This window comes from Haliaeetus albicilla, chromosome 8 (genome assembly GCF_947461875.1).
Source record: "Haliaeetus albicilla chromosome 8, bHalAlb1.1, whole genome shotgun sequence".
Classification (NCBI taxonomy): Eukaryota; Metazoa; Chordata; class Aves; order Accipitriformes; family Accipitridae; genus Haliaeetus; species Haliaeetus albicilla.
In genome coordinates, this window is record NC_091490.1 from 40,941,402 (window position 1) to 40,963,003 (window position 21,602).

The 21,602-nt window shown below is 55.8% G+C and overlaps 2 protein-coding genes and 1 non-coding gene across 3 annotated transcripts; all 3 read right to left on the reverse strand.

Annotated features, from left to right (window-relative positions):
• Positions 1 to 4,474: 4,474 nt before the first annotated feature.
• Positions 4,475 to 10,583, reverse strand: DAPK3 (death associated protein kinase 3). The gene is made up of 9 exons (XM_069790198.1): positions 10,476 to 10,583; positions 9,619 to 9,762; positions 7,587 to 7,947; positions 7,249 to 7,378; positions 7,020 to 7,068; positions 6,836 to 6,862; positions 6,582 to 6,734; positions 5,895 to 5,940; positions 4,475 to 5,671 (listed from the first exon to the last, which is right to left on the reverse strand). The coding sequence occupies exons 2-9, from the start codon at positions 9,678 to 9,680 to the stop codon at positions 5,129 to 5,131; spliced, it is 1,371 nt and encodes a 456-aa protein (XP_069646299.1). The 5' UTR covers positions 9,681 to 9,762; positions 10,476 to 10,583; the 3' UTR covers positions 4,475 to 5,128.
• A 381-nt stretch (positions 10,584 to 10,964) lies between these two features.
• Positions 10,965 to 20,277, reverse strand: EEF2 (eukaryotic translation elongation factor 2). Its single transcript, XM_069790206.1, has 15 exons — positions 20,123 to 20,277; positions 19,106 to 19,320; positions 18,217 to 18,398; positions 17,919 to 18,130; positions 16,926 to 17,104; positions 16,432 to 16,537; positions 16,002 to 16,115; positions 15,665 to 15,803; positions 15,036 to 15,231; positions 14,581 to 14,839; positions 14,141 to 14,248; positions 13,683 to 14,036; positions 12,550 to 12,732; positions 12,331 to 12,463; positions 10,965 to 11,384 (listed from the first exon to the last, which is right to left on the reverse strand). The coding sequence occupies exons 1-15, from the start codon at positions 20,123 to 20,125 to the stop codon at positions 11,191 to 11,193; spliced, it is 2,577 nt and encodes an 858-aa protein (XP_069646307.1). The 5' UTR covers positions 20,126 to 20,277; the 3' UTR covers positions 10,965 to 11,190.
• LOC138686653 (small nucleolar RNA SNORD37) lies at positions 16,305 to 16,373 on the reverse strand. Its single transcript, XR_011325959.1, has one exon. It is a non-coding gene; the product is annotated as a small nucleolar RNA SNORD37 (small nucleolar RNA).
• Positions 20,278 to 21,602: the final 1,325 nt, after the last annotated feature.

Sequence of the window (21,602 nt, forward strand, 5' to 3'; positions counted from 1 at the left end):
TAAAATCCAGAGGGCAAATTGGTGGGATTTCTCAGGGAATGAGAGTAGCAGCCTCATATTAAAATTGTGCTACCTTGGGAAACTCCCTTCAGGAATTTGTAACTGACAATGCCATCCTAATTTCAGTTTGAAACAAACAGCATTTAAACATGTCCTTGGAGCACACATGCAGTCTATTTACCAATAGACTTTTCATTAACTTGCTGTGAAAAAGTTGTAAGGAATCTGTGCTGTAGGGAGCTGTCCTTTATAGCCCTGTGTAATCTGCCTTCAAAATGTGTCCCACAAAGGAGCTCACACCCAAGCAGGTTATATGCTTTTGGCAAAATTCTGTGTTAAAGTGCCAGGTACCATGTTCCAACTCTGTAAAATGGAGGTACAGGAGCTTCTGCTTTTGCAAATGCTTCTGGTAAGTTTGTAGAAAGTCCACAGACTTCTTGTTCATCCATGTCCTCCCTTTATAGCAAAACTGTAAGTAAAATATCAGTGGCAGTAGTTTTACTGCTGATGATAGGCTTTTTCTCAGTATTTCAGTGAGACAAAAAGAAGCCTCCCACTCCAAGCAAGATAGCACAAGAATAATTTGGCAAACACACACAATTGAAATACTGAAATAAATCATAACATGCTTGAGAAGGAATGGGGATATTGTTCCTGAAGCAAAACTGAGTGGTAGCCCTTTATCTTCCTGCTTATCACGTACTTTCTTTGAGAACAACAATCTGCCTGAGTTTCCCCCTTTATGAGCAGCACAACTCCTATTCTTCACCAGGCTTTTAGGCAGAACCTCCGCCTGTGAGCCAAGTGGTGACCTTCACCCAGGCAGCCTGGTGGGAAGCATGAGTGGCACGATGGTAAGCGCCACAAAAAATGTCACCTCCTCTTTGCCCTGTCTGCTCAGATTGGTCTGTGCTGCCACCAGGCACACCTGGGGCAACGTCTGCACTTGCGTGAGCCAGGGACAAATGCAGCTCGCCATGGCTGTAGAATAGATTAGAATAGTTCAGTCGGAAGGGACCTACAACGATCATCTAGTCCAACTGCCCGACCGCTTCAGGGCTGACCAAAAGTTAAAGCATGTTCTTAAGGGCATTGTCCAAATGCCTCTTAAACACTGACAGGCTTGGGGCATTGACCACCTCTCAAGGAAGCCTGCTCCAGGGTTTGACCATCCTCTTGGTAAAGAAATGTTTCCTGATGTCTGGTCTGAACCTCCCTGATGCAGCTTTGAACCATTCCCACATGTCCTGTCCCTGGATCCCAGGGAGAAAAGCGCTGCACCTCCCTCTCCATGTCCCCTCCTCAGGAAGCTGCAGAGAGAAACGAGGTCGCCCCTCAGCCTCCTTTTCTCCAAATGAGACCAACCCAGAATGAAGACCTGGTTGCAGCGTTGTCCTCGGCTAGCGGCTAGCTCCAAGCTAATAATAAACTCTCCACACCGCTCTGTGCCTGGTAACTAATTGAGCTTAAATACTGTGGTGAGATAGGTGAGTGTGTTGAGATCTGTCAACCCGCTATCGAAATACACCAGCTAAAGATAGGAAGTGCCATTAAACTGATGTACTAAAGCACATGCGGCACACCACGCATAAAAGGTTCACCACGTTTAAGTACAAAACCTCTCACGTGGGATGAGTGTGGTGATCTTTTGGGCACTAAAATAACTTGGCTGTGATGTTAGCACAGCTCACTTAGAAGATTTTTGAGCATGCCTTAATTAGAAACATTGGTCCAGAAAAGCAGCTGCCACAGATTAGCAAGAAGTCACCCAAAAACCCACCAAGCCTATTTCAAGGGATGTCTTAAACAGCCTCGTGAAGCAGCCAGAAGTGAGACCAGCAGCAAGTCAGATCCACTACCCTGTCCTTGTGTTACACTGATATTTTCCGATTGTCTGGCCGGAACAGGGACGCCACAGCCAGAAACGAGACACGGATGCTGATGGCATCACCCACACTTCCACAAGCTATAAAAAGGCATATTTCCTTGTGTGAAACCCCATGCATGCCTGGAGAGACCCACAAAACTATAATTACACCATTACACAGCTGGGCGCTCGTCAATGGCAAAGCTGAGGAATGCCCGGGCCAGGGACAGTGTGCTGCGACTTGTCACCGATACCTTGTAAGTCCATTTGACATCGTTAACGTGGAGTGTCTCCCACAGATTAGCTGCAGCTTTGCTCGCCGGCAGAAGAAAAAGCAGCCCCAGCTCTCCAGCAAGATCTGGCATATTATTTCCATCAGGGTTTCCCCCGTCTTAACAGATAGGTTTGACCCTCACCTGATAAGACGTACAAAACCATTTTGCTTTCATGAAGACATACAAGGGAAAAGAAATCATGCTCGCTTCAAGCCAGCCTCTAGGAAGCAAAAATCAAAGCCTAAAAAAGGCGCTTTGGTATTCTCTGCCCACAGAGAATATAAAACAACCTAGGGCAGCGTTAGCTCCAGTTGCAAAGAGGCAGAACATCCCAGTACCTCGCATCACTGAAATCTCCTGGGGACCAGCACACCCCCTCGTTTCTGAGCACCACCCTAGTTCCTATAGTGTTTAGTATTAGCTAAGTTCTCACAGTATTTATCTCCTGAACACTTTCTCCCCAGTAAATCCCCCTCCACGGTGAGCGGTAGGTATTTTCCCCCTTCTTTGCAGCTGTACATGGTACATCGTGCAGCCTGCTGAACTCATGCCAGTACTCTGCAACTTAAAACCCTCTAAAGTAGGTCACCCTTGAGCACAGTGGCAACAAAACACACCCTGAATTCTACTTTTTAAAAAACATTCTGGTGTTATCTTGTGAATCCACCACGATGAGATCTCTTGCTACCACCCCCTCCAGAGCAGCATACCTGCTGGGCGGCTGGGGAGGAGACGGCCGTGCCAGCCAGGGTGAATGGCCAAGAACTTCCAAGAGCCTTTCAGGAGTGTGAAACAGAAACCCACGGCACACTGAGCATCTGAGAAGCCTTAGCACTATGTGAACTTTGCACAGCTCGAGAACAACTGTTGCTATAGGATTTCCATACATCCTTTCACACATCGGCTCTGGTGATGAATCAGCTCTGCGACAGCAGATCAAATGCCCAGGACTCCAGCCAAATCTGGACCCCAAAGCTTCCTCCCAAACCCCAGTGCCCAGGGAGAGGATGACGGTCCCAGGCCCCCCCCCAGCCAGGTTCCGGTGTCCCACACCGTGGCCGGAGCCTCCGTCCAGCACCCTGGAGCCACGGCACAGATCCTGCTCTGCCCTGGGATGATGCCACCAGCCACACGGTCACGTCGTCACCCCTGGATGCCAAGCACCTTGGCCTGGAAAAACAGGGCAGACTAAAATTATCCGTGTGCCCGCGTGCCCTGCAGGTTGGGATGAAACCTACACCTCGCAGGACGTCAGCAGACAGCGGCCGGCATGCGGGGCTGCCCGACGGCTGGCACAGATGGGGACACCGGGCACAGCCCCTCTACCCAGGCTGTGCCCATCTGACTGCCACCCCAGTCCCCCAGGGAGCTGGGGGGGGCCACTGGAGTGACAAATAAAGCCTAAATTGAGCAAATCCCCTCGGCCTAGAGCTCGGCCAGAGGAAAACCCGCTGCTGCCCTCCCCGTTGTGGGTGCCGGCAAGCCAAAAGGACGCCTGCCATCCACTGGGATTTGGCCGGTGATTCCCCCAGATCAAATTCAGCTGGATCTTGGCTCCATCGCCATGGAGCTGTGAGCAGCCAGAAACCCCCCAGTGCTCCCGGCAGAAACCCGGCCCTGGTGCTCTCATGCATGCTCTGCAGAAAACAGCGATTCGGGACCTTGTCTGTCATCCCCCCCATCCCCAGGAGGCCAGGGGCAAGGGGACAGGGTCCAGCCCCTGCTGGCCCCCTGGCCCCAGCCACCAGCTGCTCTCCCACACTCACCGGCGCATCTCCTGGTGATGCCAGAACCCAGCAGCCCTTCCTGGCCCAGACAATATTGGGGCTAATTCCTTATCCACTCTGTTCCCATGCAAAATGGGATCTGGCTGGTCCCCTGCAAAAGGAGGATCCCTGGGGAAAAGGTTAGGGACTCCACAGAAACCCTGGGATCCTCCCCGCACCAAGGGCCTTCCCTGAGCCCCAGGGACCTCCTCAAACCCCACAGACCTTCTCCAATTCCCAGGAACAGCCCCCAACCTTCCCTGAGCCCCCCAGACCTCCCCCAGGGTCCAAGGCAAGAGGGGCTGGGGGCTCCCCCCGCCCAGGAGCATTCTGCAACCCAGCCCCATTCCCAAAGTCCCCTCCAAGGCTGCAGGAAGCTCACCCATCAGCATTGAGGCTGATAAGGCAAAAAAAAAAAGCTTTTCTCCTCCCAGATTAACAAAATCCCTTTTGGAAGGGAGTACAAACACCATTTGGGGTCACAGCAGAGGAGCTGTCACCCCCCCAGCGTGTCCTTGCCCCCTTCCCACCACCCGTTATCCCATGGCAGGAGCCAAGGCGGCCGCCCCGGTGCACGGAAACCTTTATTTTGTTAAAAGGGGGAGCGCCCAGTGGGACCAAGGGCTGGGGTGGGGGACAAGGGGATGCAATACCCCCGGGGAGAATGGGGGATGGCCGGGGTCACCCATGGGGCTGTGGCGTGTTGGACCACGCAGGAATCAGTCCTTGGTCATGGCTCACGCGTGGCAGACACTGAGCTGCTGCGAGAGTTTAGAGGAGGGGTCTCCCCACCAAGCTCCCCCGCACCAGGCAGGGCACTGCAGCAGCTCAGAGACCCAGGCCCTGGGTGGGACAGGGAGAACTGGTCCCCAAGCCCTGCAGCAGCGAGTGGGGGAGCAGCCAGGGGGAGCACGGGGAACACGTGGACAGCAAGCCAAGCAAGAGCCACAAGCAGAAAGCCAAAACCCAGGTGAGCACAACTCAAGCCCCCTGAAGCGAGGGTCTCCAGAGAGGCACAAGTCCCCGGCACACCACCGCAAGCCCAGCAGAGCCTGGGAACATTTACCGAAGGCTGTCTGTGGACCGGCTCCTTGGGCAAGCAAGGGGCAGAGCCACTGAGGTCCCTTCGGCGCTGCCTGCCGCTGCAGGTCAGCGGGGGGGGAATCGAGAAGGACAACGCAACCTCAGCCTAAGGGCAGCCGACCCCGGCACCAGCCGAGCTAGCGGATGCTGCCGTCTCCCTCACCGCTCTGCAGCTTCTCCCGCTCAATGGACCACACCAGCTCCTGGACAAACTTCATCTCTGAAGCCACCTGCTTGGCCAATGCCTCGTAGTGGTTCTCCAGCTTTCGGTAACGCCTCTTGAGGCCGTTGGCCACCTGTACCACGCTCTTGGTCTCCTCCTGCGCCTGCTTCTTCAGGGCCTCCGTCTTCTGCAGCTCCTGCCGGATCTGGCGGAGGTCCTGGCTGATGCTCTCATTCTCCTCTTTGTACCACGACTCCTTCTCCTCATAGATGGACAGCAGGGCCTCGATGTCCTCCTGGAAGGACTTCTTGTTCCTCTCCAGCTCTCGGAGGCTCTCCTCGGCTGCAGCCACCTCCTCCATGACCTTGGAGAAGCGCTCGAAGTTGATGTATGTGTTGTTTGGCGGCATGCTGGAGTGGGACTTGATGGTATACTCCTTCAGCCGTGTGGTCTTCAGCCGACGGCGCTCAGGCTTCTTGCAGCTGTCTTCATTGCGGACGTTCCTCCTCTTGATCACCTGAGGAGAGGAACAGCCACAGGCATGGGGCGCAGCTGGGACAGTGGGAGCCGGACAGCTTCAGCAACCACCCACAGTCCCCCGGCAGCGCGGCCACCAGCAGCACCAAACCAGCCCCAGCTGGGGGTTGGAAGAGCAGTGGAGAGCTGCCAGTGCGTCAACACCCACCCCCGACTTCTTGGATGTTTGACACCCAAAAAGTGCCGATTCTTTAACTTCTCACCTTAATCCAAGGGTGTTCCAGGCTTTGAGCAATGGTCATCCGCTTCCTGCAATGACAGCAAGGTTGCAATCAAGGGGCAGAGGCTTTGCTGCCTCTTTCCCTGTTAAAGTCCTGGAAAGGCTGCTTGGATCCTATCACCTTTGGGGCACGGATGAGCCCAGACAAACTCAATGTACTCAGGGGCCACCCCAGACAGAGGCCGCATCCAGCTCCCATGCCTTCAGCCAGCCTCCCAAGAGCAAATACATGCAGAAGAGCCTGCAGCAACCTCCCAACCGTTGTCCGATCATGCAGCACCACTGCTCCTGCCCCAGGCCAAGGTCCCGGGTGCTCAGGTCAGCCCTTGATCCCTTCCAAACCCCTTTCCCTCCTTTTCAGCCGAGCTGCTGCACTCTCAGGCTGATCCCAGAATTCACCCCATGCCTGACACGGGGGAGAGACTTTGGTTTCCAGATGTCTCACAACACCAAATCCTACAAGCAGCAGTAGGGAAACACCGGGATGAATGGGATTTATAAACAAGCAGCACAACAGGGATGGGGAAAGGCCTATGGGCTGGCAGCAAGCAGGCTCAGAGCTAAACCCTAGCATGGGCGGGAGGTATGGGAGCTGCCTGTACACGGAGGGTCGGGCAGGATGGACTGTCCTCTCTCCCAGGGTCATCCCCAGCTCTGCTCCGTCTCTCACTTGGGGTCCTTGACAAGCAGGCGGCGGATGAAGTCCTTGGCCAGCTCACTGGTGTTGCTGAAATACTCCTCATCGAAGTCGTAGTTGACGGCAGATATGTTGGTCAGGGTCTCTTGCTTTGTTTCCCCCAGGAAGGGGGAGGCTCCGCTCAGCCTGCAGCGAGAGTGGGTTGTGACACCCCAAAAAGGCAACGGCCCAAGGCGGGGGAACTCGCCCTGCAGCGCCCATCTCCCCCAGACTCCCCTTATACTCACAGGATGTAAGTGATGACCCCGATGCTCCTGGAAGAGAGAGGAAGATGAGGCTGAAGCCCCACGGAGCGCCATCGGTCCCCTCTCCCTGCGCTTTCAGCAAGAGGGGAGATACACTGGCACGACCCCAGTCCCGAGGACCGGCCGCTGGTGCCACTGGAAGGTGCTTGGGAAGGGACTCACTCACCACATGTCGGCCTCCAGCCCCAGGGGTTCGTAGTTCACAATTTCTGGGGCTTTAGAAGGAAAGAGGGGAGAAAACAGGCTTATTCTGGGGGAAAGAACTCTGTCCCCATGGTCACATCCCAGCAGCTGCCCAGCCTGCCGCACCAGGGCTTTGGGCATCTCTCTGTGGTTAAGCCAAAGCTTTCAGAGCCCAGAGGAGCCCCACAGGAACACCACCAGCCAGGTCTCACCTACAAACTCTGGGGTCCCAAATATATTCTTGAATTCATTCCCAGCTTCAATCTTGTGGGCAATCCCGAAGTCGATGAGTTTGATGCGAGGGTTTGGCACATTCTTGTCCAGCAGCATGATGTTCTCCGGCTGTGGGGGAAAAGGACCTGGCATTTAACCCCACATGCTCACCCATGAGAGCCTTGTGCTGCCCTGGACTCCTCTCCTTGGAGGAGAGGACACATGCCTGAAGCAGGGAGAGATCCCAGAGCCAGCCCCACTGCTCCGCAGGCACCTGAATGCTTGTCCCGGCTCCCCAGCTGCCAAGCACAGGGTGTTTGCACGTCCCAGACCTCACCTTCAAGTCAAAGTGGGCAATGCGCTTGGAGTGCAGGTAGTGCACCCCATCCAGGATCTGCTTGAGGAACTGGGTGGCCTCCTCCTCTGTCAGGGACTCCTTCTCAGCCAGGAAATCAAAGAGCTCACCACCCGAGACCAGCTCCAGGATCAGCACCACGTCCGTCTTGTTCTCGAAGATGTCGTGCAGCGTGATGATGTTGGGGTGCTGAATCTCCCGCAGGATGTCCACCTCCCTCTCGATCTCCTCCCGGCTCACACCCCGACGGCTGGACGACAGCCGACGCTTCTTGATGAATTTGGCTGCGTACTCCAGACCTGTTTTCCTCTCCCGGCATTTTCGTACAATGGCAAACTGGCCGCTGCGGGATGCAGGGAGGAGGTGAGGAGATGATCTCCTACATCATACGTGCCAACAGGTGCTCGGCAGTGGGGTCAGCACCGGCACAAGGATGAGGGACGCTGCGTGCAGGGACGCTGCGCTGCGCAGGAGGACACATGGTTTTGCCCAGGACTGTCAGGAATCGGGGTCCTCCCATACATGGTTGATCATGTCCACCTGCTCCCAACACGCTCCCAGGGTTTACGCATCCTGGTACCGCCAGAGCAGGCGTGTAAACCCCAGTGCTGCCCGGGATGGAGGAAAGAAATTCTTCCCAGGGACGCAGCAGCTGCTGACACTCTCTGGGCTGTTCTGGTGCTGCTGTGACTGCCAGGGGTGCGAGATGCCCATTGGCCCCCGTTTCCAGCCAGGAGCCCCCAGGCTGCTCCCAGGAGAGAACCCCGGAGCCCAGTGGTCCCAGGGGACCATAAAGTTTTGATAGGAAAGGTGGGTGGAGGGGTGGAAATGGCTGAAATAAGAGTAACCGACAGTTCAAAGCATGCTTGGGTCAGGGGCTGGGGGGAGGCAGGGCTCCGGGCATCAATGAGCACTTCAGGGAGCCGGGTTCTGCCGACACCGGCATCGCTGCTACGGCAGGATCCCAACCCTTGTCCCTCCCCTCCGTGGCCGAGCCCCCTGCCGCCCCTCTGCCAGGATCCACAAGGGCCCCTCAACACCTTCCCCTCCCAGAGGACCGGATCTGTCCCACGTCCCCAGGCTGCTCCCTCCCCACTGCCCCGGCCATTGGCCATCCCTGCCAGCACACGATGACGTGCGGTCCCCGTCACCGGCCTCCGTCACTGGCCTCCGCGCACACCCAGACCCAAGACTTCTTTATACGTCCGGGGCCACCCACAGCTCCCCCCTGGGGCACAGACCAGCCTTGCCCAGGTGGGATCCAGCCCCCGGTCACCACATCCATCCCCACGGCTCACACCGGACCAGAGCTACAGCGCAGCCCTGAAGGCGAAGGGGACCCAGAGCAAGCCCCTGGAAGCTCCCCCTCTTTTAAAAAAAAACACTAAAACCACCCAAAATGTTTCCGCTGCACAATTATTTCCCACTGCAAGAGGGAGCACCCCTAGGGAGCCCTGTGCCCAGGCAGGCAGCCATGGCTGCAGCAGACCCTGAGTCCCGGAGTGCCGGCATGGGGCTGGCGTGGCTGAAGCAGCATTGGAGGATCCAAACCCAGCCCACACCCCCCCACCGCTGCCGCCTTTGCATCCCGGATGATTAAATCCCATTTGCATGCAGTGATTCACCCCCAGATCTGTCCCGCAGGCGCAGAACCGGGCAGCAGCAACCAAGAAGGGCCGGAAGACGCCAGCACCAGCCCGGCAGCCCTGGCCAAACACGGACAGGATGGGAGCTCTGCAGGGAGCTGCTAGGCCTGCCCTGATATAGGGTAGAGTTAAACGCTAATTAACACTGGTTTTTTTAATAGAGAGCTGCTAGAGGTGCCTGGCTCTTAGTACAGCACCTGGCCCGCAGACCCACCGCCTGCAGGTAGCCACAGAGGTGGCACAGGGGATGTTACCGTCACTGGGACACCATGAGGGCTGCAGCAGGCAGGTGAAGCTCCCGGCCCGGTGCTTGGGCAAGGGGTACAGCCATGGAAGCCCCCCCGGGAGCGCGGTGGGATGTCACTCACCTGCCCAGCTCTTCCCCCATCTCATAGAAGTCCTCCACACTCTCCTGCCGGAAGGTGGACATGGCTGCGGGGCCCTTACGGAGCTGAAACCGCCCCGACCCTGCGAGTGGAGAGAGATACCGGGGGGCAGCCAGGGATCAGCACCTGCAGCACCAAAAATGGGGGTTTATGCCCTGGGAGCCGCAGGCCAACACCAACAACAGACCTGCTGTGGCAGCTCAGGGCCAGGACCCAGCACGGGGACCCTATCCCCCCACGGCGACAGAGGGCAGGGACCCCCAAAGCAGTGCAGCCCCACACCGTGCTGTGCCGTAGGGCGGCCGGGGCTGAGCCACAGATTTAGTCCCCGGGACACCCCCCCCCCGGTCTTATCATGCCCCAAGGCCCGTGGGAACCCCCCACCCACCCTGGCCCTGGTGGGGACACCCTGGGGGGAGAGAGAAGGGAATAGGGGCGGTGGCTAGGTGGGCCCCAGGCTTGTGGGCCACACTTGATCCCAAACCTCTTGTCACTGCAACCAGCGACACCCGGCTGTGGTGGAGGGACCCCCCAAACACGTCCAGCGACACCCCGCTGCCCCCCCCGCCCCACAGCCTCCACATCCCCCCCATCCCGATCACCCACTGCCCCACAACCCCCCATTCCACAGCCCCCCCCATCCCAATCCCCCCACAATCCCTCCCTACCCCATAGGCCCCACACAACCCTCCCCCCCATCCCTCACAACCCCCCACCCCGCCAAATTCAGGCCGTCTCCCGCTCCCACAGGCCCCTAAACTCCCTCCTCGCCCCACAACCCCAACCCCACAGCCCCTTCCCGCCCCACATCCCACACACAAACATTCCCCCCCTCAAACCTGGGCCGCCGCCGCCGCCCGCGTCGCCGCCGCCGCATTCCACCACTGCTGCCGGCTCCGCCCACTTTTTTTTTGCTCCGCCCACCCTCCGCGCGACGCCCCGCCCCGCCGGTGGGCGGGGCGGGGCGTCGCGCGGGGAGTGGGCGGAGCGCGCTGGTGTTACCCCCCCACCCCGTAGCACCGTTTCTCCGCTAGGTCCTCCCGCCCGCAAGAGGGCGCCCTATTTCCACCTGGGAAAGCAGCCCCCAAAGCACATCGATCACCATTATCCAATTTTTATTAATTCCAGTGGCACTAATACAGGCGGGCGATGGGCACGACGGACAGTCACACTGCAGGCTGGCTTCCTCCTTCCCCCCCCCCCCCCTTTCCTCATTTTGCATCGTTTTACCCTAGTTTGGAGAGAAATGGAAGGACCGTGGCCCCTCCTCTCCCCCCGACCTTCTGCAAAACTGCTTTTTGAGTCAAATAAATACAGAATTGGGCAAATCTAGTGGAAATGTTTTAGTTACAATGGCAAAGATGAGTCATGTGCAACACAGAAACCTATAAGGCTTTTTTTCCCCCCCCTCCCCCTCATTTAAAGTCTCAAATCTCTATGAAACCGATTAATTAACAATGCAAAGAGATGGTGGTCACGGGCATCTCCCCCTTTGCACGGGCCTTAACGCTAATTTAATTAATTCTCCCCTCCCCAAGAGTCCAACAAGTTTAATTAGAGTTTGTCGAGGAAGTTGTCAAGGGCGGGGATGCCTTCCTTCAGCCCTTTGCGTTTGCGGGTCTCAGCCACCACCTGGCAAGGACGGCTGGCGCTGTCGAAGGGATCCCCGGGCAGGATCTGCCAGTGGTCGAAGACACACTGGGGGAAAGCCTGGCCTCCCGTGTTGGACCTTAAATCTGCTGTAAAACCTGCGAGGAAGAAGAGAAGGGGTGAGGTGGAAAGGGGAACGGGTGTAATTCAGCATCATTTCTAGCAGAAGCCATGTGCCAGGCCACCAATGACACATCTAGAGCAAAGGGATCCAGAGCAGCACCCAAAAGCCCACAGAGATGGCAACCCCGGGGCACCTCTCCCAGGGGAACAGCTGGGAGTTGGGTTGAAGAAGAGAAGGGGCTGGGGAGACCTCACTGCAACCTCTCCAGACTTCAAGGGGGCTCAGAAGATGAGGACAGGCTCTTCAGTAGAGGCTGAAGTAACAGCAGCACAAGGGGTAATGGTTTTAAACTAAAAAAGGGGAGATTCAGACTAGGTGCAAGGAAGACATTTTTTTATGATGAGGGTGGAGAAACACTGGCACAGGTTGCCCAGAGAGGTTGTCGATGCCCCATCCCTGGAAACATTCAAGGTCAGGTTGGACGGGCCTCTGAGCAACCTGCTCTAGTTGAAGGCGTCCCTGCTCATGGCAGGGGGTTGGACTAGGTGACCTTGAAAGGTCCCTTCCCACCCAAACTATTCTGTGATGTCACTCTCTTTTACCAAGTAAGAAGTGGTAGGACCAGAGGAAATGGCCTCAAGTTGCGCCAGGGGAGGTTTAGATTGGGTATCGGGAAGAATTTCTTCACTGAAAGGGCTGTCAAGCACTGGAACAGGCTGCCCAGGGAAAGGGTTGAGCCACCATCCCTGGAGGTAGTTAAAGGACGCGTAGATGTGGCACTGAGGGACAGGTTTAGTGGACTTGGCAGTGTTGGGTTAACAGTTGGGCTCAATCTTAAAGGTCTTTTCCAACCTAAGTGATTCTACAATTGTTGTGGTCAGAGAGCTGGACACAAAGGATCCCCTTCCTTCCCAGGGTTGGCACCAAGCTCCCAGAAGCTGCCGCACGCCCAGGGGAGCACCCGGGACCAGCGCACTCACCAAAGGACTCGTTGACAGGCAGGTAGGCCTTGACCACAAACATGGGGGTGCCAGCCACCTGGGTCTCCTCAAACACGTGGCCACGTTTCCTGTTCAGCACGCCGTAGATGCCACCCACCACCTGCTCTGGGCACTGCAAGAGAGAGGTGTCAGGACCGCAAACCACCTGCTCATGTTTTCTTCACACAGGGTTTTCCAGGCTGAGGAGAGGTTCCTCACCTGGATTTCCACAAGGTAGATGGGCTCCATGAGCCTGGGCTGAGCAGTGAGCACACAGGCGTACAGGCATCTCCTGGCAGTGGGAATGATCTGTCCGCCTCCGCGGTGGATGGCATCAGCATGCAGGGTGACATCATGCACATCAAAACGCACAGCACGCATGTTCTCCTCACACAGGACCCCCTGGAAAAGCAGAGCAAGGGGTCAGCCAACACCCTGTCAGGAGACAGCTGGCATTCCCTACCAGAAGGCTCCAGCTCCTCAGCTTATGGGCATTCCTTGGAAGCAGGTTCCAGAGCAGGAAGCACAAGAGCCCACTTGGCAGAGCAAGGAGCCATGCGGCAAGTCATCTCCCTTGCCTAGGGCCCAAGAGCCAGCTGCTCCTGCCACCAAGTCACCACTGCAGCTCCTCTGAGAAGGCTTCAGGCACTGAAACCATTCTTAGCAGTAGCTTCACGCAACAGCTCCAAGGCTCACATCAGCAGCAGGAGTGCTGCATAAGAACCCAAGAATTTGGCCAGCAAAAGAAGTTTTTCACACTACTGGGACAAAAAAAGTTGTTGGCACAGCATCTTCTTCAGACTGACACTAACTTAAAAAAAGTAAACAGGAAAAAACCCTCTCCTGTTGCTGTTCCCAGTCTACCTGCCAACTTGTTATTTTGGAGTCATCTCCTGTCTAGTCCTGAAAAAATAATTGGTAAACAAGGCCAGATCTTTGCTGAGGCTCTCAGAGCAACTTTCATTTTCTTTTGATGCCAATTGTGTTATTCATCTTAATAGTTTCTGTCCCTGCTGTTGCACTCTGCTCTCAGAAAAGCTTTTAATAAGCTTTTAATTTTTTTTTTAAATTTTAAGTACGTGCTGCCGTGATGATTTTTGCTGCAGTCCTAGGAGAAAGCTTTTTGTCCTGAGGTTGTGTTTTGTGATAAACTGATAATGACATCTTCACTCCAGCTGTCACCGAGTTACATTTATCCTAAAAGATCCTTCCAAATTACAAAACGTGTTGCACTGTACGTGACAGCTTTTCCCCAAAATGTCTGTAAAAAGAAAGCTTTTTATGATGCTGCACACCGCCTGCCCCGAAGCAATCCCAGCCTCACCATAACCAGAGCCAGGCACTGCCCCTACCTCTTTTGTCGCCCACTGGAAGCCAGCCACCACGCTGTCCTTGATCTCGTTCAGGTACTGCACTCCCTTGGTGATGTCGGTCAAGATGTTGGGACCAGTGCCATCGGGACCAAAGCACCAGATTTTCCTGGCTTCAGTGACATCCCACTCGTACTTCTCAGCCAGGTAACGAGCTCGTTGCTTCAGCTCCTGACGAGCAGAGACCTCACCCTTGTCGATATCTTCGGCCAAGCCATCTGGGAAGGGCCGGGCCTTCATGTACAGCCTGTTGTGTTTGTTGGGGGACTTGGAAAGGCACATCACGTTGGATTCCTCGCTGACTGTTTCACGGTACGACACAACAGGATCTGATTTCTGTGGTGACGAAGAGCAGAGAACAGTGAGGCACCAACCAAACCGCAGCTCACCAGATACGCGCTCAGAGCTCACCAACAGCTCTGCCACTGCAGCCTCTCTACCTTAATAGGAATGCACGCATGGTCCTCTTCCAGATCCTTCAGGCAGATCTCCAAGTGCAGCTCCCCTGCACCAGCAATGATGTGCTCCCCAGACTCCTCAATGATGCACTGAAAAGAGCATTTATACAGGAGGTGACGCTTTCAACTGCAATGCAACAAAAGCTCTTGCACATAAAATAAAATACCAGTGACTGTTTCTGATTTTTGTCTTTGACTCACAGAGCTACTTCTATATGCTCTTTCCACTGATCTGGGGATGACTCAGCACCAACCCCAAGGTGAAACACAGTATTCCTTCCCACTCTGGTAGGGCTGGGACCGATACTCAATTCAAGATTCTTCTGCCAGCACCCCCAGTGCAATCATGACTAGAGGCAGAAGCCTCCTGTGCCAGCAGGACCAGGGTTTCTCCTGTCCCTGAAACCATTTCGGACATTCACCTGCACCATAGGGTCAGACTTGGCAAGACGCTTCAGTCCCTCCACCAGCTTGGGCAGGTCAGCTGGGTTCTTGGCTTCAACAGCCACACGCACGACAGGGCTGACACTGAACTTCATGACTCTCATGTTGTGAGCATGCTCAAAGGTGGTGATGGTTCCAGTCTTCACAAGGAACTGGTCGACACCAACCAGACCAACGATGTTTCCACAAGGCACGTCCTCAATGGGTTCAACATAGCGGCCCATCATGAGAATGGTCCTGGCAAGAGAGGAAGTTGTTTTAATGAGGTCTGAAAGAGGCAGCCCCACCAGGCAGTATCCTGGAGTTCAGTAGCAGCAGACTTGAAGTCCACAGCCAAGCACCTTGCCTGGCCTCAGAGACGAGAAGAGACCCAAGACCGTACTAGAACCACAAATCTGAACCACAGAGCACACCCCAGCCAGGACTGACTGACCTTTGAATTGGCTTCAGGTACAGATCCTCCTTCTTGCCAGGTGTGTAGTTTGGTCCCATGATTCTGACTTTCAAGCCAGTCGAGACGAGACCAGAGAAGACACGTCCAAAAGCGTAGAAACGTCCCTTGTCAGAGGTTGGCACCATTTTAGAGATGTACATCATCAGGGGGCCTTTGGGGTCACAGTTCTTAATACCTGTGAGGAGGGAGAGAGATCTACTTAGTTCAGTACCATTTCCCCCATTTGGTATACGTGCCCTGTCCCCTCAACTCACCCCAAATCCCAACATGAGACCTGTACCCACTATTGTCCCAGTCCCTTCACTTCTGTCCAGATAGCTGCCCAGCCCACCAGAGAGAAAGATCGCATCAATCACCAAGAGATCCTTTTCAACAAAAACAAGCTCAGCCTGAGCCCTTGACATATACCCCAACTACTCTCCAGTCACTTAGGTAGCTCAGTACTCCCGAGCAAAGCTCGTAAGCTTATTTCATTCACACTACAAAAGCTACAGAATCAAGAATTACAGTAGCTACCGAGCTGTGTACTTGGAGAACAAGATGGCTATGGGTGTGTTGGAGCACTTATGTGAAGGGATGCCTGGCAGCAAAGCAGCACCTCATCATACCTATGGCAGCCTCATCATCAGGGGGTCCCTCGTAGAGCAGCTCACAGCGGTACTTCTGGGCTGTGACAGGAGAAGGCAGGTGAATAGTGATCATCTGCAGCAGGGCATCTCCGGCAGGCAGCCACCGCCTCATCACGGCCTGAGCAGAGATCAGAGGAGCAAGACCCAGTCAGATTGTTCACAACCTGGCAGTTAACCTTCCCTTGCCTCCCCAGCCTCCAAGCTGCCAACAGCACCTTCCCACCCAAGCAGCGTTAGTAGCCACTTAGTAAGTTGACCCAGCTGGAGCTACACAGTTACGCATCTCCTCCCCACAGACACTTCAGATCAATCTCACCTTCAGCAGGGGTTTGCCCTCTTTGTCCTTATCTTCACTGTCAAGCTTGATGTCCAGTTTCTCAATCAGTTTAGCCGCCTCCTCTTTCTTGAAGTTCATGATTGCATCGAAAACCTGGAACAACAGCAGCAGTCATGAATGTTGCCGGTGACCCAGTTTGAAGCAGCAGCACAAGTGTCTCTAAAAGAATCTCTGTTCTTGCTCATCACCCAGTTGAATCCATTTGGAGGCTCAGACACATACTTGCCTGCACAATATCTACTACCAGCCTCCCTGCCCACACAGAGTAATGAGTTAGGCTTGTGTCAGATATTTAAATTTCTTCAATCAGACAAGTCAGGTCAAAGTGAAGAAATTTTCCATCATCACTCACTGTAACTGAACCAGAGAGCATAAGGCATCAGCAAGGGCTAAACACCAGAGAACTCACCTTGAAGATGGGGTCAAGGATGAGCTGGCAGAAGGTCCTGGGCAGTTTCTTTCCATCAGGGCTGGTAGCAGATTTGCTGAACTTGCCAGTAGCAGGATCAAAATATCTGGAGAAAGAATTGAGTCAGACAAGTATCAACACTCAGTTCAACTACAGAAGCATGACTTGTTTTGCTTGCTCCAGCCAGAAGAAGGAGCCGCTCAGTAAGAACCGTCTTCATACGTTCCCCCATCACTCTCAGGTTTTCAGAGCTCACCAAAATGCATTAAACCCATGTTGCCAACTCACTGTCCCCTCCCCATTTATCTGGGTGTTTCCTATTCTGCAAAGATTTCATGAGAAACAGTTCTTTTGCTAGCACCTGCACCAAGTCATTGAGCCAGGGCCATAAGCAGGCACAACCACCTCCTCCCTCCTTACCAATCTTATACAGAGTCAGGTTGCAGCCACACAGAGCTGCTTTGGAATTAAAATCAACAGCCACGATTCCTCACCTGTCTCCCCACAGCTTCTTCATCATGTCTTCTACTTTCTTGGCACGCTCAGATGGATTCAGCTGGGCATCACCCTTGGCAGCGAACTTTGCAACGTACATTTCAGCAAACTGTTTCAGAGTGAAAGCCCAGCCATGCAGGCCAGAACCAAAGCCAACGGTACCAAGCACCGGATCAATCTGAAAGGGAACAGGAGAGCTGGGTTGCAGAGGAACAGCCACAGGTCTTACAGGCATGGAGCATTACAGCAGTCAGCCTACTCTGTCCCAAACAACACTCAAGTACGAAAAGAGTTTGAAGATGGAGCTTCAGGACTATGGGACTCTCAAGCAGTTCTGTGACAGCCTGGCCACACCCCCACCATTTTAGCTTTGTAGCGCAGAACTAGATCAGTTTTTCATCACTTTGACCAACTACATACTCAAGACAGCTCAGCAGCTGTGCAGATTTGCGTGCAGGTAAGATTCCTGTCCTTCACGGGGAGCAATACAGGAAAACCTGCAGCATGCAGGAGAATGCTCAACGGGATCAAAGCGCAAGCCTTTTCTCAGAACCGAAAGCCCTGCTCGCTACCCAGGAACCCAGCGGGGAGTGGTGCTCGGAGCGCAGGGACTGGCAAACACCTACTGGCCTTCCATTTCAGAAGACAGCCGGGGGAGGGATGCTGCGTAGGAGCCTAGGATCTCGCATCACCTGACATCACAGATGTGATGTGGGCAAGAAGGTGTCCTACAAAACAAGGGCACCCTTGGTAAAGAGAGAAAATACTTTCTTGTATTTATAGACTTTATTTGCTCAAGCCTTGAACTACCAGAAGATTTCAGAGAAAAGCTAGCGAGAGCTCCAACCAGCACAAGCCTGGGTAGTATGGGCATCTTTGTTATTCTACTCTCACTTCTCCACTTGAGATAGCAAAGAACGACTAAGGAGGCAACTGCTCCCTCTTGCTAAAGGGGATTATTTCCAACACAGCATTCGCAGCCTCCCACTTACCATGATATTTCCCATGGGGCCACTTTCTCCTTCTCCATACGTGGAGATAATGACGTTCACGTTTTCCACAATGCGCTGGAAGGTCTGGTACAGCTCTTCTGGCTCCAGCTGCAGCTCCAGCAGTGCTCGGTCCATCTTGTTCATCATCAGGACAGGCTTGATCCTCTCAGCAATGGCCTGACGCAGCACAGTCTCTGTCTGCACGCACACGCCTGCCAAACACAGGGGAATTAGTTATCCTTGTTTTCCAACTCGCCCAGCACACATTCCAGTTGCATATGGCTGCAAAAAACCTTACCAGAGACACAGTCTACAACAACCAGGGCACCATCAGTGACACGAAGAGCAGCAGTGACCTCTGAAGAGAAGTCCACGTGCCCAGGAGAGTCAATCAGATTGATCAAGAAACCAGAACCATCCTTGCTCTGCTTGATGAAGGCCAAATCATTTTCAGAGAGCTCATAAAATAGGGAAATAGCTCTGAAATAGAAGAAGAACTATTAAAATTATTATCTACACATTACTCCTCCCCAATGCTTAGAAACAGCCTTTTATCCCACACAGACACCTTTGCCTGGGCTTAAGGATTTCCTGAAGCGTATTCCTGGGAGGCCAGTGTGGGAGATAACCAGGAGCGCAGGCTAAAATCTGCCCTTCCTACACTCTTCTGAAATCATAAACTCTTCTGACTCCGTGCAATTTAAAGCACCCAAAGAGGGTTCCATTTCTTTCAAACAAGGATTTATGCTTTTTCTACTTGGCCCAACCACCTTTTTGATCCATTTTCATGTCCCTCAGGGTCCTCAAACCACCCATGGTGACACAGCCACCAGGTACGTCACCAGAGATGCTCCCAAAACAGTCTCTGCACCGCATCCGCGGGACTCCAGCGGACATCAGCCACATCCAACAGTCCCAGTGTTAAAATGGAAGGCTGAAGCTCCTGCTGCACATCTGTTTCCCAGTAGCCCCCAAGGTAGTGCTCCGTGATTCACCAGAAGCCAATCAATACTTGCTCTTTCATTTAAGCAATCCTGACGAGCAAGAGATGAGCTTCTGAACTAGACTAGAGAAAGCCTGACGCCGTCTTCTTTCACCTCACAAACAAGCCAGTGGAGGACTCAAAGCCCCCTGAGCTCAGACCACGCAGTAGGAACACAGAAGTGGCATGAGGGCAGGGAACTCACGTTGATTTGATGGTAATGCACCGTTCCTGCTCATCCTTTCTTGTGTCAGTGAAACGGGTCTCCCCCGCACGGGCAGAGGCGATGATACCAGCTTTGCATACCAGAGAATCAGTCAAGGTTGACTTGCCATGATCAACATGGGCAATCACAGACATGTTTCTGATGTTGGCCTTTTTGTCCATGATGGCCCGTATCTGGTCTACTGTGAAGTTCACCTTGAAGAATGAGAGAAGGGGGCGGGGGAAAGAGAAAAACACAGGGTATATAGAAACAGCTTTGGCAATCCCAAGAAGCCTGACCAACGCCACAAATACCTGCCATAGTCACAGCAACATCAATTCTGCCTGTGCAGCCCCTGTTACAAGACAACCCACAGCAAGGGCACCACAGACACCAGCGTTACAAGCACAGCAGCCTGGGCCCTGCAGCCCAAGCACCCAGCACGCTCCCTCTCTGGCTCAGTGTCCTACAAACTGCGGCAGCATCAACGGCTCCTGGAGGCAAGCCCCCGCTAAAGCCGAACCCTCGTTCGGTCGCTGTTTCCCAGCGGGTGGGTGACAGCCCGGTGCGCCGCTGTGATTGCCCCCGCCCGGGCCGCAGCGTTACATAAGGCAACCGCTGGCCACCGCAAAGGCCCGTTCCCGACGTCAACACCACCCCGGTGCCACATCACCGCCACCGCTCCCCCTCCCCGTGCGACAGACTCCACCGGCACGGCCACGGCAGCCCCGGCACCGGGAAAGCAGTGCCCTACGGGGGCTGGCACAGACCCCCAGGGCCGCCGGGCCCCACAAGCCAGGCAAGGGCCCCGAGTCCCACCGGGGACAGTCCCCTCCCCCCCCCCGGCACGCTTTCCAGCCCCACCCCTCTCCCCTCAGCAGCGGCCCAACCCGGCCCGGCAGGCCCCTACCGCCGCCGCAAACCCCCCAGCCCTCCCGGGGCAGCCATCCCCACCGACGCTGCGAGCGCGGTGCCCGCTCACCCCCCTCGGGGTAGCGGCAGGACGCGGGGTCTCACCATGGTGGCGGATGGCGGTGGATTCTCCGGGGCGGGGGGGTTACAGCAATGGCGGCGGCGACAGCCCTGTCTCGCTGGCGAGCGCAGAGCGGGCGGAAGAGAACGCTGACGTCAACCGCCCCCTTCTTATACGACGGCGCCGGCCGGGGGGCGGAACCTGCGCAGCCGGCACGCAGAGCGCATGCGCCGCCGCGCCTCTCTGGCCCTCAGCGGCCGGTATGCTCTATGGTTGGGGGGGGGGTTATTCCGCCGGGGCGGGACCACGTGGCCTCGCACCGGGGCTGTACCGGGGCCTGCGGGGGAGCTGGGACCGGCAGTTCCTGCCCCGCCCTGCCTTGGGTCTGCCCCGGCCGCGGCGGGGGAGAAAGTCTTCCCCACCTGCTGCCGGTAACTCGGGTGAGGACCGGCCCCGGGGGACCGGAGTCGGTACGGCTACTGCGGGGCGGTGAGCCCCGGGGCCGCTAGGGCAGCCCGGGGTTTCGGCTCCCAGGAAGAGGCGGTAGGGCAGAGTCCGGTATCAGCCCCGGCCCGGCCACCGTTGGGCCCCACCCGGTCCCTCCCCGCCAACACCGGTGGGGCGCTGCCGTGGCCCGGCGCCCCCCGCCCTCCCCGGTCCCGCAGGGTCCCAGCGCTGCGCATGCGCCGGCCGGGGCGTAAGTTGGGGGGGGCGCCGGTGCTACAGCGCCCCCTGCGGGCGGGGAGGAACCCGGCGCCCTCCGCGGCGGGGCCGGGGGGAACCGGCGGAGCCCCGCGGCCGGTCCGGGCCTCCCTCTCCTCCCCGGGACGGGGGTCTGTCATGCAGAGAGATTGCTCGGGCACCGAGGCGTGCCCTGGCCGTGCCCTCATCGTCACTGCACCAAGTCCCGGGGGGGGGGGGGGGGGGCTCACGGTGCTACACCGGGGACGGGGCCTCATCCTGCAGCGCCAGGGCTGACGGGCTCCGGCTGGGACCCCAGGGGCCATCGAGGTTCCTCTGGGGAGCCTCAGAGGCCTCCCTGGGCCGTGGCGTTGATGCCTCGTCCGGGATGATCCGGCCGAAGGATTCGGAAGGGCTGCACGGCACCGGGGAAGACCCCGCGCACGGTTTGGTTTTGGGGAGGATTCCTTCCAACCTGGTGCAGGCAGGAAGGGCCAAACTCCCCTCGTTTTGTCCCAGCGAGTTGGGAAGCTGAAGATCTGCAGGGTGAAGAGCATTACCTGAGTTAGGAATGCGTTAAAGGGAGGTTACATGCGGGGGGCGAGGAAAGAGGGACTCCAGACAAAAAGGGATGTAACTCTCCATCTCTACGGCATAAATATTTTGCTGCTTTTTCCTTCTCTTCAGCATCGCGGGAGGCCATCGCTCCACCTCCGTCAGCTGCAGCGTAAGAAAGCTCACACAAACCCAAGCCACTCTGTCCCCACGCCACTTCGCCCGGTAGCTACGGTTGCTGCCAAATCCCCGGCACATCCCCAGCCCATCTGTCCTCTCCACCTTCAC

What these genes read in the sequence shown, in the direction of transcription:
- DAPK3 (XM_069790198.1), bottom strand. Translation starts at nt 9,680, where the DNA reads ATGTCCACCTTCCGGCAGGAGAGTGTGGAGGACTTCTATGAGATGGGG. An exon ending in TGGGACCCCAGAGTTTGTAG is followed by an intron (nt 7,069 to 7,248) that starts GTGAGACCTGGC and finishes TTCCTTCTAAAG; the next exon opens with CCCCAGAAATTGTGAACTAC. An exon ending in GGGGTCATCACTTACATCCT is followed by an intron (nt 6,735 to 6,835) that starts GTGAGTATAAGG and finishes CTCTCGCTGCAG; the next exon opens with GCTGAGCGGAGCCTCCCCCT.
- EEF2 (XM_069790206.1), bottom strand. An exon ending in AGTCTGACCCTATGGTGCAG is followed by an intron (nt 14,249 to 14,580) that starts GTGAATGTCCGA and finishes TGCTCTTTTCAG; the next exon opens with TGCATCATTGAGGAGTCTGG. An exon ending in GCCTGTCAACGAGTCCTTTG is followed by an intron (nt 11,385 to 12,330) that starts GTGAGTGCGCTG and finishes TCTTCCTCGCAG; the next exon opens with GTTTTACAGCAGATTTAAGG.